Genomic DNA, 18,099 nt, shown 5'->3' with positions numbered 1-18,099 from the left:
AACTTTCGCGTTGTCATGGTGATGACAATATGAGCAATGACTTACAACAAAATTTTTGACAGTTTTGTGGTTTGAAAGTAGTTAGGATTTTTAAATGTCAAAGTTCTAAAAATTGTAGAATAGAAATGAATTCCGGTGACGAAGTGTTACAGTTTTTTTATTTGTTTATCGTAGAGAAAATATTGTATGAAACTGTGCGTAAAGTAATTTTTGCTAACTTACGCGATGTATAGCACTCGCTCCGTTGTCGCTCGTTCTCTATCTATCGCGTGCGTTCGCAAAAAGCCTACTTCACGAACTGTTTCATAAATAACTATTTTCTGTTTTCTGACCGCAATGAAATGAATTTTGAATTAAATAAATTACACATAGTACATTCTTCTTTTTGTGTCAATTAAATTGTCTAAAAAAAATGTTGGACACCCAGTATAAATAATTCGCTCCCTGACTTGTGCCGTAACCCTAAAAAAATGGAAAATTGTTTTTTTGGCCTAATATGTTCATTTAGGTGTTGTCTTCATTGTGCAATAATTTCATATAATTTAGTTATCTTAAAATCAAAATATTGCGCCTCTGTCGTTATGACGTTTTCCGGGTTTGGCGCTCCCAGCGACAGCAAGACCGCCACAAGACAGTTTGGGTCACGATGTGGTCGAGAGTAGATGTGTGGTAAGTAGATTTCATTTTTCAATACCTATTGCCCTAACATGTGGTCATGCATTTGTTAACCAAGAAAAATTACTCAAGTAGAACAACTTCTCTAGTGCCTAAACTTGTGAGATGGCAGTAATGCAAATTGGAATTGTGTGTTTGTGTGATACACTCAACGTTGCTGACTGCCCTAACTTGTGTTATGGCTGTAATGCGAACTTGATTAGAAATAGATTTTCGATGGTAGATCATTTGCAATACTGTTACATTATGTGCTAAAGCGTTATTGAAGGATAACTATAATTGATCTATGCTGGCATAAGACGCTATTACTTATGTACTATTAGTCGTTTAAAAGTCGTATTTAAGAGATTTATAGCGAATTTGTAGAATATTTTTTTAAATCTTGAAACTGAGTTTTTAATAGCTGTATATAGCTTACCTAATATGGAATTGGCCCTTTATTGTTCGGAGTGAAAATTTTATTTTGACGCATTGCATTATCACATTCCTTAATACATGGGCTGCAGTATGTATAAATACATTCAATAAACATAATTAATATTTTCCTTCCTATTCCTTTGGCACAATGAATACCAATTCAAGAGCCGCCTTGATGCTGCGCGTAATTCGCGACAATTCCTTGCAACACGAAGTAAAAAAGGACGGTGATTATTCTATAACGTCAGAAAATGAATGTATATACCTCAGCAATATGTGACTCTAATTAGAGAAGCAAAGAAGACCAGAAAACCATTTGAAGTGAAAGAACTGTCTCATGCAGGTTTTACGATTTCAAGGCACTCCAAAAACAAATGGGTGCCAACTTTGATGTTGATGAAGCTGGCTCGAAGCAAAAGCTTACTGAAATCAAGATTACAAGGTACGAAAAGCCGGACTACTACTTAATAGCTACTTCGTACGAAGACATAGATGAAATGAAAAAAGTTTTCTTCAAACAGCGACAAAGCAACAAAAAACCTGTCAAATTATTACTGATGCATGCCTGCAAGAAAAAAAAATGGTATTGACGAAACGAAAAAGCGTGATATTGAAGACTTGCTTAGTCAGCGAGTCATTCCCGAAGCTCATGGTCCCATGTTAAGAACCATTTGAAAGTCATGAATGATCTTATCATTTTAAACAATTACAGTGTTTAGTTTTTTAGAATAATATCCTCATTTGTATATAGAAATATGATAGAAGTCCCCTGACTATCCAGAGTCAGCAATTCCTAATAGCCGAGCCTATAAAGAAGGGAGGAAGACACCGGCAGAGGTCATTCATTTTTTATTCTTAATAGTTATAGTTGTAATTAGTATATTTTGTAATTGTATTTTTGAATTTTGAAAATAAAATATTTTTTTTTTGAGAAGTTCAAGTGCTTGTTACATATTTGGCGCTGCGAACAGGATCAAATTCGTACAGAAACATAGAGTTTCCTGGCCAACTTTAGTTGCTTAACGAGACCGATCGAACCTTGGGGAAGAAAGAAAGTTATGCTATGGAAATCAACGGTGATCATCCTAATCTAAGTTTTTCCTTTCTTTCCTAAAATTTTATGAGCACATTTAACAATATTTCTCAAAATAGTATTGAAAATTTGAATTTATTATTTGATAGTTTGAATTTATTCGATAATTTAAATATTAGTTGTAACTCAGTAACTCCTAATCCGAGAACTCCCATTTCAAAAAATATAATATCCGTATCTTCTAAAAACATTTCCAAAATGCCTGTTACAAATAGTGACATTGCGAGCCTTTGCTCGACTTTGCCAGAATTCTCGTCAAAAGAAGACATTTCTACATTCATAAAATCTGTAGACAACTTGTTAACATTCTTAGGTACACAAGAGCTTACAGAACCTCAGTTATTTATCCTTAATACTCATATCGTATCTCGTATAAAGGGAGATCCGAGAAATTTTTTGAATTATTCCAATAAAACAGTCTGGACAGAGATTCGTCCAGCTTTATTATCTAAATATGGAGATAGAAGGTCAGAAGATATTTTGGTAACCCAGTTATCGACAACAGTTCAAAAACATAATGAGTCATATGATCAGTATCATCAAAGAATTTCTACTAATTTGAATGATGTACTTCAACATGTTACTTTAAATGATAATGCCGCTACAGTTAATTTTAAGACGCCTTATTTTAAAAACATTGCATTAAAAACTTTCTGTTCTGGTATAAATGAACCATATAACGAATATTTATCCCATTTTGAAATAAAATCGCTTGAAGAAGCACTTCAAAAGTGTATTACCTATGATAATCATAAGAACCAGCAACAATATATGAGCTTTTTAAAATCACAACAAAATAGAAAACCCTTGGCCAAGCAAAGACCACCTAATCAAAACCAATTTTCACACAACAATAATAGATACACAAACTTTCAACCTACACAACCAAATTACGTGAGGTCCCCTCACACTGCACCTTTTCGCAACCCTGAACCAAATTTTAACTTCGCTTCATAGCCAAATTTTAATAATTTCCATCCTCAACAAAATTTCAATTCTCGAGAGGATAATTATCAAAGAAATTTCCCAAGAAATGCTTCTCAAGAAAATAATTACCCAAGAAATGTTCAGCATAGGCTAAACAAATATCGCAATCCTCGAAATCAACAAAATTATGCCCCTCCCATGAGTGGTGTCCAAACTATTTCAACCAAAAATCATCAACCCATGACCGTTACCACTAATGGCCATCATTTTAATATTGCTTCTAATCAAATCGATACTTCCGAAATTAACATCGAAAACTATGATTCCGAAAACTATTATTCCGAAAACTATGATTCCGAAAACTATGATACCGAACAAACCACGGAAGAATATTTCGACCCAAATCATCAGGATTTTCCCCTGGTACCTCCCGAAGAACAACCACCTCCTGTATAAATTTAAATAATTTACAAAAATCTCCCCGTCTACCTTATTTTGTTACGCCCATGACTCGTCTTAAAGTTCTTATAGATTCTGGAGGATCAGATACTGTGATCTCACCGAAAGCTTCCAAATTTTTCAATCCATCCCACATATACGAAAAACCGTTCACATTAACTTCTTTAAATCGTACAACAAAATTTTCCCAAAATATAAAAACCCCTTTATTATCTGAATATGGCATAAATGATCCCATCGACGCAAGAATCGCAGATTGGAGCAAAGATTTTGATATTTTGTTAGGGAATTACGATTTAGAACGCTTTCACTCCATACTAAATTATAAAACTAAAACCTTGACCTTAACCAGTCATAAATTTATCATTCACTTTGAAACATTATATTATAAGATTCCTGTTAACGTCCTAGAAGGCGAAATACTAGTACCCAGCGTAGAATTGCAAAATTTTTCATTGCCAGAATCCATACACACAGCAAAAAACGGTTTCATTCATAATTTAACGCTTCCTTATCCGATAAAGTTATTAAACCCCGTGCAGGTGAAGAAACTTGATGAGTATGACATTTCAACCGGTCCAACGAACTTCGTAGAGTCTAACATTCGTACAAAACATTTAAATAGTGAAGAAAAAGATAAAATAATAAAACTTTGCAGAAAATTTAGAGACATATTTTATGATGAGAAAAAAGGGTTATCTTTTACGTCAGCTGTAAAACATGAAATTAAAACTCGCGACGAAAATCCAATTTATGTTAAAGGATTTCGGCATCCTAAATCGATGCAACAAGAAATTAGTAAACAAGTAGAAAAATTATTAGATAATAAGATTATTCAACCGTCAGTCTCGGCGTATTCGGCTCCAGTCTGGGTTGTCCCCAAAAAAGCCGATGCTTCGGGCAAGAAAAAGTTTAGAATGGTCATAGATTATAGGAAACTTAATGAAAATACGATAGATGATAGGTATCCCCTACCAAAAATAGATGAAATTTTAGACAATTTAGGGAAGGCTACGTACTTCACAACTTTAGACTTAGCTCAAGGTTATCATCAAATTGAAATTCATCCAAATTCTATTCAAAAAACCGCTTTTACTGTTCCCCATGGTCACTTTGAATTTTTACGTATGCCCTTGGTTTAAAGAATAGTCCAGCAACATTCGAAAGGTTAATGGATAATATTCTTCGACCTTTTATTCACAAGTTTTGTTTTGTTTACATGGACGATGTTATAATTTTTTCCAAGTCGTTACAGGAACATTTGGTTCACATCTCTACTATATTCGATACTTTTAGAAAAAATAATTTAAAAATTCAATTAGGTAAGTCCGAATTTCTTACAAAAGAAGTTGCTTTCCTAGGCCATGTCGTGACGACCGAAGGTATAAAACCTAATCCCATTAAAATTGAAGCCATCCAAAATTATCCTTTGCCAAAAACCGTCAAACAAATAAAATCATTTCTTGGACTAATTGGTTATTACAGAAGATTTATACCCAACTTTGCAAAGATTACTTCCCCATTTTCTAGATGCACCCGTAAAGGAGCTATTATCGACCCTACTAATCCAAATTATTTAGAATGTTTCGCAAAATGCAAACAATTATTAACTAATGCCCCCGTCTTGCAATATCCAGATTTCGAGAAACCCTTTGTATTGACTACAGATGCTTCTAACATAGCAATTGGATCTGTATTGTCCCAAAATAATCACCCTATTGCATATTACTCTAGAACTTTAAATTCTGCCGAACAAAACTATTCTACTATTGAGAAAGAACTATTAGCCATACTCGATTCGTGCAAACACTTCCGTATGTATTTATATAACCAAAAATTCACCATAGAAACAGACCACAATCCCCTGGTGTGGATTTATAAAGTAAAAGATCCCACTTCTAGACTGGCCCGTTGGAGACTTAAACTAGAAGACTACAATTTCGAAGTAAAATATAAAAAAGGCAAGGAAAATCAAGTTGCTGATGCTCTCAGCCGAATTCAAATAAATGCTTTAAGCTCTAGTTCAGAATGCGCGGAACCCCCAGATCCCACGGACAATTTTGATATTGACAAATTTCTTGAAGAATTCGAAAATCTACAGGACAATAGTGATACACAACATACATCTGTTGAAAACCCTATTACAGTAATACAGATTTCAGCTGAACCAATTAATTTATCGTCAAATCAGATCGTCTTTAAAACCGAATGCAAAAAATTCGAAATAAATTACCAAAAGATTTTTAACAAACACCGCTACAATGTAACTCTTACAGAAAATTGGGAAACGGATATAGCAAATACGTTTCAAAACATTTTAAGACCAAATCAAAAATTTGCCATGTTTATTCCTCATAAATTTAGACCATTTATCTGTAATTACTTCAGAGAAAAAATAAAATCCGTAGTTAAAGCAATATTCTGCAATACATTACTTCAAGATGTTGAAGAAGAAAATCAACAAATTGAGTGTGTGAAAAAATATCACATTGAAAATCATAATGGAATAATTGAGACCTACAAACATTTAAAACAAAAATTTTATTGGCCTTCGATGCAAACAACCATCTCAAATTTTATTAATAGTTGCGAAATCTGTTTAAAAAATAAGTATGAACGACATCCTTACAAACTTCCACAATTAGGACCGTTATTAGGTCAAAAACCCTTTGACATCCTACCTATTGATCTATTTCACTGTAATAAAAACTTATACTTAACAATCCTAGATTCCTTTTCTAAATATGGTCAATGCTATAAACTAACCGACAAAACTTCTATTTCAATACTAAATAAATTAAGACACTATTTTTCCCACCACAATTATCCAAAAAAGATTGTTTGTGATAGTGGTACCGAATTTAATTCAGCAGTCATTAAGGAATTTTTAGCCTTACATAAAATCGAAATCCATTTTACGACAGTAAACAATTCTTCCTCAAATTCTCCTGTAGAACGTTTTCATTCTACTCTCATTGAAAAACTTAGGACCCTACAAGCCCAAAATCCAAACGATTCGCTAGACGATGTTCTAACACATGCTATTCTTGTCTATAATCAATCAATACACAGTTCGACAAACTTCTCTCCCTTTTCAATTCTATACGGACCCTATGCTGAGGAGATACATTTCGACTTTGACCTCCCAGTATACGAAACATACAATCAAAGACACAAAGATGAACTCCAACCTTTTATTACCGAGTTATACAACAAACAAAAAGAAAAAAGACAACAACTTTTAGATAAACAAAACGAAAATGCCGAAAACATTCCGGAAATAGATCTTACAAAATCCTTATACGTTTCTAAGAAAAAACATAAACCTAAGTTACAAGCCCCTTACTCTACAATTCACCCAGAAAAACAAGATAAAACGAAAATTATCGGAAAAACAGATAAACAAAATGTAACAAGCACACATCTTAAATTTGTAAAACGAACGCGAAAACACGTAGACAAAAATACTCAAGCCCAAACTTGTTCACAGGAAAATCCTCGCCCTGGGCCATCAACTCAGTATTCAGGAGATTCCGAATAATGGGTACTTTTCTGAAGAAATAGGAAAATCAAAAGAAATCTCCCACTACCCTAGACACTTCCTTCATATTCCTTTAGACAAACTCTCAAATCTAATAGAAATTAGCCCAGCTGATCAATTCCAATCTCATTTTAAGAAAGCACCTCTCTCACTTCTTTATTCCCAATATAATCATATACGCGAACAAGCGAAAGACGATTTACATAAGATTACTCGTAAACAGAAAAGAGGACTCTTTAACTTCCTTGGAACTGCAATCAAATATATAACAGGTAACCCAGATGACTCTGACCTTGATCTATTAAAAACACATATTATTGCAATAGAAAATAAACAAAATGAAATAATAAAAAAATTTAATAATCAAATATCGTATGGACAATCCATTAATACAAGATTTGATAAACTTTTAGAAAAGATAAATACTGATAATGCTGCTCTTGTAGCTGCAGTTAATAATTTTTCTGCAGATTTTGACAGTTATTTAATTTTGCATAATGAAATAGTAAACATTCAAAACATTAATGACTTCTTAATGAAATTAATTAGAACCATTACTCTATCTCAGTTAAACATTCCAAATATCGAATTATTCACGTTAAAAGAACTAGATAATTTAAAAGAAAATCTTCTCAAACTTTATCCCAGAAATTCTCTTCTTGTCAATGATGAACATCCGTACGAACTAATCGAATCTTCCAAAATGTTAGTCTGTGTAACTTCTCATACAATGCTCATAATAATTAAAATACCTATACTCCATGAAACTTCCTATACTACCTTTAAGATTTATCCGATCCCAAACCAAGATCACATCATGATATTACCTCCTGCAAAATATTACTTAGACAACAAATGGTTCGACACCTGTATAGGACAAAGCGACAACATAGTCTGTTCCAATCAAGTACAGTCCCAATGTACCATACCCAATGTAGACAACTGCACGAAGACCGTAGTGACAGAAAACTTTTTCCAAGAAACTAGCAAAGTCATATTGCTAGGAGTAGTCCATCCAATGAAGATCCAGAAGATAGAGATCAAATCCACCAGCATCCTAATGACAGAAGATCCAATAACCATTCAAGGAATCCATTTCAATAAAAAGACATCCAGTGACATTTCAATTCCAAAAATTGTTCCAATGAAACTTATACCTAACCACAAGATGAAAATTGAGAAACTCAAAATCCCAGAAACACATGGTCAAATCCAGCCTCTGGAACCAGTAGACGTACTACCCAAATTATCGATAGGATTGAGTACCACTTCAGTTGTAATAATCCTATTTGTTTTAGCTTTCCTAATAATCTTCCTAATTAGGAAAAGAAAAATAATTTCCAAATTTCTCTTTGGAGAGAAACTGCATCCAGCCCAGATTCAAATTTTAGAAGAATTACTTGCAGAAGTTACCAGGACTTCGAGGACGAAGTCCAAACCAAACGAGGGAGGAGAAATGTGATAGAAGTCCCCTGACTATCCAGAGTCAGCAATTCCTAATAGCCGAGCCTATAAAGAAGGGAGGAAGACACCGGCAGAGGTCATTCATTTTTTATTCTTAATAGTTATAGTTGTAATTAGTATATTTTGTAATTGTATTTTTGAATTTTGAAAATAAAATATTTTTTTTGAGAAGTTCAAGTGCTTGTGACATATTTATATTTATAAAATGACAAATATAGTTTATTAAATACAGTACAATATATTGACCAACATTTTACAATTTTGCAGTTTTATTTCATTTAAAATGCAAGAAAACGATGTCTATCTCAATGAATTAATACAGGTTCATAGGCCGTAAGCCTCGAATTTTAAATATGGGCGCCCCAGCAATAGCGCCTTATCATATTTTAAGGGTGAATTTCAGGGAAAAGCAAAGGCAATAACTAAAAATAAATACTAGCATTAGATAGCTACATATATAGTCAACATGAGTGTAGAATTTGGTTAACTTAGATACTGTAGTTCCAGAGAAAAAAATGAAAAGTTCACATAAAACCTTGTTTTTACTCTCCTGAAAAGTTTGCGATTTCGGGGTTATGGCACTAACGAATTCGGGGAGCGAATTGTTATGTTAATATTTATATTACTGAAGAGAGAACTGAAAACCCTTTCAAATGAGCTAGCACACGATCCCTATCCTTATTTCAAAAAGTCATCGATTACGCCATAACGCCCAGATGAATGACCTCACTAGTCACTAGTATGCCAAAATATCATAATTTAAAAATAAAAATCGACCGTTTCGGAATATTTCCTTAAAGTCACCGGCTTATGAAATATAGTATTTTTACTACAAAAACGTTATTACGTAGGTCAAAATTTTTGACGTAAGAGAACTGTCAAAACATTAGAATGTGAGTTTTCATTATTGCCGTGTTTATAATAAACATAGCAATAATGAAAAGTCACATTCTAATGTTTTGACAGTTCTCTTACGTCAAAAATTTTGACCTACGTAATAACGTTTTTGTAGTAAAAATACTATAACTAATATATTCCTTTCATTTACACCACAGTGTATAATTTTATCTAAAATACATCAAAATGTTAATAATTTTATAATAGGGCTTTTCATCGATTGTCATTTGTTTCGAGCTTCTGTCATAAATATATATACAGTCTAACCCCCTTATTAGAATACCGGTTAAAGAAATATTCCGGTTTAAGGAATAGAAATTTAAAGTCCCAAAACATTATTACTAGGCATATATGATCGGTTATTAGAATATCCCTGTTATTCCAATAAGCGGGTTCGACTGTATACGACATAGACAGAAGCTCGAAACAAATGACTGAATGAAAAGTCCTATAAAAAAACATTTTATACAATGTAATATATTATATTATTCATTAATGCATTTTTATTAGAGTACTTTTTAAGTAGGTATAAGATATTTTTGTTGTCAGTAGGTAGGTTTGCCTATTCATCAAATTTCATGTAAAATATTATTTTTATAAATGTTATGGATTTCAATCGGTTACATGGTTTTTTTACGAAATGTTTCATATAATTATGCAACGAATTATCGAAATCAGTTTAAAGCCATTATTAAGTAGGACCTGTTATCAATCACGTCATTTTGGGAAATTTGATAATACCAATCTAGTCTACAATCGCACATCCTTTAAAAACCACTTGGTCTTTCTGTGCACATATTGTTCGTTACTAATTTACGTAAAATGATAGATTGACTATCTATAGATACACATTTTTATTAGTAGATAGATACGCTTTAGCCAGTTGGGTTTATTGTTTCTTTTGATATTGAACGTATTGTGTTGTGGTACAATTAAAAAATGTAAGTATGAATACATACGCACATATTTTCAAATTAGGAAGCGAAACTATTTTAAGTCATAACGTGAATAAAATATTCATTCATGTTCTGTGTAAGTAATTAGGCAGAAAAGTTATTTACCAGCAATTTTATTAATAATATAGGTATGCAAATTCCACAGATTGTGTGCTATTTTTTATAAACAAATTAGCGCTCCGAAATCGAGTTTATTTAATTATTGCTCTGTGCTTCTGAAAATACAATATATACCAAAAAAGATTTCATGTCACCAAGTTACTTAATTATTAATAAATGATTACATACCTAAAATTTAAGTTGAAAATAAAATATTTTGTTGGGAAAACTCAGATTTTCCGAGGCAAATTTTCGTCGAAGCAGATCGGGAAAAATATCTCTATGCAGAATTAAATTACGGTGAATTTTTAATTTACGTGTTTTTGGTGTAAAGTTAAGATTTTCGAAGCTACAGAGCAATAATTACGTTGAGGCTTTTTATCGAAAAAAGAGTTCATCACGGATAAATTTTCCTGGTGTAAGAAGTTAAGCAGTCTTTGCCCTCGTTCATTTCTTTCGCCGTACCCATACTTGCCCAGTGCTACTTCTGCATCATCTTGTTTAAAGCCCATTTTCGCATTAAAGTCGCCCATAACTATTGTGTAGTATGCTGGTGTAGTATGTAATGCTGTTTGTAGGTCGTCATAAAATTTTTCAGTTTCTTCATCCGAGTGGCTAGTCGTTGGAGCATATGTCTGGATTATCTTAAGGTTATATATTGCATTTAGTTTGAAGATGAGTTACACAATCCTGGGACTTATGCTGTTAATTTTAGTTATATTTTGGGCGTGCTTTCTATGTATAATGAATCCTACTCCACCATTTGAAGTGTCTTCTCCTCTAAAATGAAATAAGTGTCCCGATTTAAGGGTAATTTGGGCTTCTCCTCTTCGTCTGATTTCGCTGAGGCCGATGATGTCCCATTTTATTGTTTTCAGTTCTTCCTCCAGTTCCATCATCTTCTTGTTCGATATAAGAGTTCTAACATTGTATGAAGTGATATGCATTTGTCGTTCTTTGTGGTAGCCTGATCTTCTCCGGAGATTCTTAGCGCCCTCTGCTCCAACCCTTTTCCACCCGCTACCTTGGCTGGGGGGTGTTGGAGCCGCCGGAGACTGAGGGCCGTTCAGTAGTTTCGTCTTTCATGGAAATTTGCCTTTGGGGTTTTTAGCCATTAAAACGCCACGCTTGGCTAGTGCGTGTTGGCGAGTTGGTTAGGATGTGGAAGGAGGAAATGGTGGAGATGGGAATGCTTTGGGTTTGGACATGGTTTCCCCGGTAAAGAGATGTTAAAAAATCCATGAGCTTGCGTAGGGCAGGTGTACTATTCCTGAAGTAGATCTATTCCCTACCGGGATCGCAGAGAAGTATCTACCCGCTACCACTGAATATCTATGTTATTAAATAATCTGCTCAGACCATAATAAAATTGTTGGAGAGTTTTTAATGTAGCACTACAAATATAATACAGTGATGAGCGCGCTAATAACCGGCAAACTAACGCAAAAGATAGAAAACATATTACATTGCGAAACCACTGGCGGATCCAGGGGGTGTCAAGGGGGTCATGACCCCCCCCCATAATTATAAACCACCTTATCCTAGGGTTGGTAAGACTAAGTTACCTTGCATCAGAGAGAAGTAATTAAATCACCCTCAAGACCCATGACCCCCCCCCCAAAAAAAATCTGGATCCGCCACTGTGCGAAACAAAAAGGGATGAAACTAGTGGAGGTAGAAATTATCGTTATAAACGTATAAATAATTAACATTACATTACCTAGTTTCCCAAGTTTAGACGTCTGTGACAGGGAGTTTTTCATCTTTTGCGTTATTTTGCCGGTTATTAGCGCGCTCATCACTGTATATATAGTCTAGTAAAATAAAATTACACTACATGTAAATCAAAATGTAAATTCGTACAGGTTGAAACAAATTTTATATCGAAGTTTAGGTGGGTACAAAAGATATTTTCAAGAAAGTATCCAAATCATACAAGGGGATCATTGTTTAAATAATTAAAAAGGGGTCATTTTTGAAAAAAATTCATTTTTTAACTGTTGAGGTCATTCAATTACTAATGAAGGTATATAGGATTATTTTCTGCAAAGTTGAAGGGTAAATCGTTCACATAAGACTTACTAGATTAAATTTGACCCCCTATTTATTTAAATAATTATACGTAAAACTTTAAAAACAAATTTGCAAAAAATTATTTTTAGCGTTTTAAGTAAGCACTATAAAATATCTTATTTTACAGGAGAAGTTGCGCTATGTTATCAGTATTAATCAAAAAAAAATTGGTCCAAAAATATTTAATATTTTTTGAGATATTGAATTTGTTTATTAAATGTTACTCTATTTTCAATTGCAAAAACGCGGTTGTTACCAAGGAAATATTCACCTTTATTAAATCTTATTATTTTTATTTTTATGTATATTTTCGTTAAATGTATTGATAAATTCAAATTTCAATTAAACTTCCCCCTAAAATGGCATTTGAAAATTATTCAAATTTGTTTATAATTTGTTTTTTTTAATAACGTCGCGGGAATTAACTATTTTGAAATGCCGTTTCGATAATTGGGTTCCTGGGAATTTTTCACTAATTGACAAATTTTTTTGTCTTTTTCTCCTCTTCTTTTTTTTTCTTGGAGTTATATTACTACGGGCCCTTTTAGGGTTAAGTTTCATTAAGAATGTCGAATCTCTAAGTTGTAGATTCTAGACCTAAAAATATTAAGATTGGTATAAATTCACTTATATAAAATGTGGCTACTTACTGAGTTACAGGGTGTTTTATTTAAAAATTTAAAAATTATTTTTACCAAGTACTTCAAAACTATTTGACGTATCCTTATCATACTTGGCAAAAAGTGTGGGTACTATACATTCTACTAAATTGTGATAAACAAAAGTTTCTAGCTACTACCAGAGGCGTACAACAGGGGATTGATAATGGTTGACCCTTCCAAAATTCTACGCCACTGAGGGAATTACTATTTTAGCGAAATTTTTCGATTCTCCAATACTTTTTATATAAATAATATACTCTTTACTGGTAACGATTAAGTCATTAGTTTTCGAGATATTGGACGTTAAAAATGAAACGGCATAGTTATTTTGATTCATTCATTCATTCATTTTAAACTTCCAATATCTCTCAAACGTATGCCTTTATCGATACCACTAAAGTTATTTACATACAAAGTATTGGAGAATCGAAAGATTTCGCTAAAATAGTAATTCACTCAGTGGCGTAAAATTTGGGAAGGTTCAATCATTCAATATCCCCTGTCGTACGCCTCTGGTACTAGCTAGAAACGTTTATTAATCACAATTTAGTAGGGTGTATAATAGCCACACTTTCTGCCAAGTATGATAAGGATACGTCAGATAGTTTTAAAGTACTTGGTAACAATAATTTTTAAATTTTTAAATAAAACACCCTGTAACTCAGTAAGTAGCCACATTTTATTTAATAGGTTTTAGTTAAATCCTAATATTTTTAGGTCTAGAATCTACAACTCAGAGATTCGACATTCTTAATAAAATTTAACCCTAAAAGGGCCCGTAGTAAAATAACTCCAAGAAAAAAAAGAAGAAGAAAAAAAGACAAAAAAAATTTGTTAATTAGTAAAAAATTCCCAGGAATCCAATTATCCGAACGGCATTTCAAAATACTTAATCCCCGCGACGGTATTAATAAAACCAATTATAAACAAATTTGAATAATTTCCAAATGCCATTTTAGGGGGAGTTTAATGAAAATTTGAATTCATCAATACATTTATCGAAAATATACATAAAAGTAAAAATAATGAGATGTTAAGCAGGTGAATATTTCTTTGGCAACAACCGCGTTTTTGCAATTTAAAATATAGTAACATTTAATAAACAAATTCAATATCTCAAAAAATATTCAATATTTTTCGACCAATTTTTTTTTTTTGCTTAATACTGATAACATAGCGCAACTTACTATGTAAAATAAGATATTTTATAGTCCTTATTTAAAACGCTAAAAATAATTTTTTGCAAATTTATTTTTAAAGTTTTATATACAATTATTTAAATAAATAGGGGGTCAAATTTAATTTAATAAGTCTTATGTGAAAGATTTGCCCTTCAAACTTGCACAAAAAAATCCCATAGATCTTTATTAATAAGTGAATTACCTCAGCAGTTAAAAAAATATTTTTTTTTTCAAAAATGACCCCTTTTTAATTATTTAAACAATGATCCCCTTGTATGATTTGGATACTTTCTTGAAAATATCTTTTGTACTCACCTAAACTTTGATATAAAATTTGTTTTAACCTGTACGAATTTACATTTTGACTTTTTTTTATTTTATTAGGCTAATAAGCATTGATTAAAAACAACCCCTGTGTAGGTTATTAATCAATGATATAAGTTAACAGGTATTTAAATAAAGTTCTCCTTATTTGTCTGACATGCTATCATTATTTATCTGAATAACTTTGAATAAATGATGATTTTATCTAAACCTACTCTAGCTCCACTAGTTCCAAATAGATAAATTCATCTTAGGATATAATATATATATATATATATATATATATATATATACAGGCAAACCCGCTTGTTAGACTGAAACACTAGAAATACTAAACTACAATCAAGATGCAGTAGAAATAAACAAACCAAGACACGTTGAATGCTAGATACTAGGAGCACTCCCGAATCATAATTTACAATGTATAAACTTTGGAAATCATGATTTGGGATTTACAATGAATATATATTGTAAATTATGATTCGGGAGTTAAATGCTCATGATTCGGAAGTTAAAATAGTAGGATTTAAGTTTCTTGGTTTGTTTATTTCCACTGCATCTTGATTGTAAATTTAGTATAGAACTGTCAATATTATATTAACGCCTCCATTTTAGGCCTGGATTGCGCGTACCAAAAATAGTTCTTTATTAATCGATAGTAAGCTGAAAATTTGTTAATGGCTTAACAGTGTCTAGTCGGACAACTTTGATGTACGGAAACACTGGAACAGGGTAAGTTTTAATTGTGGAACAGGTTACAGGTTTCGAGCGTCAGACTACGAAAACGTCCCATGTATTTTGTCGGACAAAACTTCCAATTGATTTGTTCCTCTTTCATTAAACTCGCATGCAAAAATCAGACTGCCATTTATCACCAATATAATTCCTGTCATTTGACATTTTACGTGTTGGACTTATTAAAATGCCCAGCATATTTTGCTATTGAATAAACTTAAAAACAACCTGCTAGTTTTCACAATCATAAACTTGTGAGGATGACACGTTCCACAATTAAAATCACAGTCCACAATTAAAACTTCCCCTGTTTCAGTGTTCCCATACATCAAAGGTTGTCCGACTAGACACCGTTAAGCTATTAACAAATTTTCAGCTTGCTTTTAATAAACTTTTTTTTGGTACGCGGATCCAGGCCTATTTAAGTAGTATTATTTAAAAAAAAAATTAAAGCGCGGCACTCATGGAGTGCCGACAGAAGTGAATACTTCTCATAAATTCGATTATATTCGGTTCGACTTCATTCGATTAGATTTAATTTTATTTTAGAAACTTTATTTTGGAGGTTGTTTTAATTACTTGTACGAGTAGTATTGTCCTTTTCATGAGCATTTTTCAGTGCATAACAAATGATAGGAAAAAGGGTAAGTCCGTGATAATACACATTTATGACATTTATTCTAACATGACATCTTAGTTAAATCTGACAGTTGTCACATTTTATTTTCAATTTGGAATAAAAACAAATCAAATGTGTTTCTTGCATTTATAAAATGGTATTTTCTTTGATTTGTATAGTCTTATAAATTATACAGATTATATTTGTAATATTATTATCTAATTAAAAAAAATATTTTTTTTATTATGGCGCCATCTATTGACAACTAAAATAACTAGAATAAATGTTGTAAATGTCTGTAATCACGGACGTGCCTTTTTTCTGTCACATACAATTTAATGCGTTAGAAAGAAATCGAAAAACTGTGACGCATTGAAAGATGATCATGAGAAAAATAATAGTTCAGATATATGCCTATACGCTCTGAGCTTCGCTGGTGGCGCTCCTAGCGGATTACTAATTCAACTTTCACCGGTAATTTTTAAATTTATTATTTAATTGTTATTGCTTAACATTTACAACGCAAAAAAGTAATTAAATTGTAATCGATTTTTTTAAGATTTTGCTAATCATTTTGACGTTCTATTGATAAAATATGAATTTCTTACTTCGGATACTTTCACAATTATCGTGTAGATGGCGCTAAGATTTTTAGATTAAATTATAATTACATATTACGGAACATTAAAAAAACTTAAATTCATTATTTAAAACGTAAGTATATTTAAGATAAAAATATATACCACAGCTTTGACCAACTAATATTTTTTATAATTAATGTTTTTAATTTTAATTTTAAATTAATCACTTTGACATTTATGTCAAATTTCCGGTAAACGTTTACAGGCTTACCACTATTCACGGTTCTTAGACATTACTACGGTTGCCTAAATCGACTAACCAATGAACATTAAGGGTGAGATTACGTCACGAGAGTTTACTGTCATTTGAATCGTAATATGATTTTTTTCGAATCCTGACCAAGTATTTTAGAAAATTTAAGCGCAGGATGCAAAATTACATTATTACCGAGGGCGGAAAGCCCCTTAGAATAAACAAGCAGATTCTATTGAATGAAATATTTGAAATTAAATATCACACTTCTCTTTTATTTTCAGACCTGTAACTTATTAAAATAAACATTATAGAAGTTTTCAGGGACTTTCAGCCCTTGGTAATAATGTAGTCTTTCATTCTGAGTTTAAATTTTTCAAAAATATTTATTAGTTTTCTCAGGATTCGAAAAAAATGAATACAATTAAAACACATTGAGAATTTTGACATGCGTCAAAATTTTGCATTAACTCAATGTAAAATTCTGAACTGTTGAAGTAAAAGATATTAGAAACCTTAGAAACTATTTGTAGAGGATTGAAATCTGTATTGGAAATAACTGTTAAAATTGGTCTACGTAATTAAACATATTCCAAAATTTTGCAAAAATGTAATACATTTTAGTTTTCAGCCCAAACTTAGGCCACACACAATGCAATAATGTTCACATTTTTGAACTGTCAATATTTTTATTTTATCATCTATTGTTTAAAAACAATACAGTTGATAAGATACCCTCAGTTGCGGAGAAAGGATTAATAATAAAGATTTTTTTATTCAGTCAATGGTGTGAGCACTGTCAGTTAAATAGTAACGTGTGGCCTTACTTTTACACGCATACCTATTGTGGCAAATGTATCATATTTTTTCAAAATTTTGGAATGCATTTAAATCGTAGAACAATTTTAACTTTTGATTTTAATTCTCTACAAGTATTCTCTGATGAATTTTGATGTAAAATAATTAGGGAAGCAGGAATTCAACAATTCAGAATTTTACATTGAGTTTCCTATGGCCCTTTTTACGATTCACCACCCGATATAGGGTAAAATGTGTACTATTTGTCTAATTATTTCATAATAACACAAATAATACACATATATACACAATAACACACATTCAATGATCGAAAATAATTTAAAA

The 18,099-nt window shown here is 31.9% G+C and overlaps 1 protein-coding gene across 6 annotated transcripts in view; it reads left to right on the top strand.

Moving 5' to 3' along the window:
- Positions 1-609: 609 nt before the first annotated feature.
- The window catches only part of LOC114324955 (uncharacterized), a 60,699-nt gene continuing 43,209 nt past the window's right edge, over positions 610-18,099 (top strand). For 2 of the 6 annotated variants that reach the window (XM_050654949.1, XM_050654889.1), the window contains exon 1: positions 610-669. In XM_050654949.1, the coding sequence (XP_050510906.1) occupies positions 647-669 (23 nt within the window). In that variant the 5' untranslated portion in view covers positions 610-646. Of the gene's footprint in view, positions 670-10,210; positions 10,415-15,462; positions 15,501-18,099 lie in introns of those variants that run through there. The other 4 variants (XM_050655018.1, XM_050654846.1, XM_028272884.2 and 1 more) reach the window with 3 other exon arrangements.

Source organism: Diabrotica virgifera, chromosome 1, assembly GCF_917563875.1.
Source record: "Diabrotica virgifera virgifera chromosome 1, PGI_DIABVI_V3a".
Taxonomy (NCBI): domain Eukaryota; kingdom Metazoa; phylum Arthropoda; class Insecta; order Coleoptera; family Chrysomelidae; genus Diabrotica; species Diabrotica virgifera.
The sequence above is the reverse complement of the archived record's forward strand: the minus strand, read 5'-3'. Positions and strand labels throughout refer to the sequence as shown.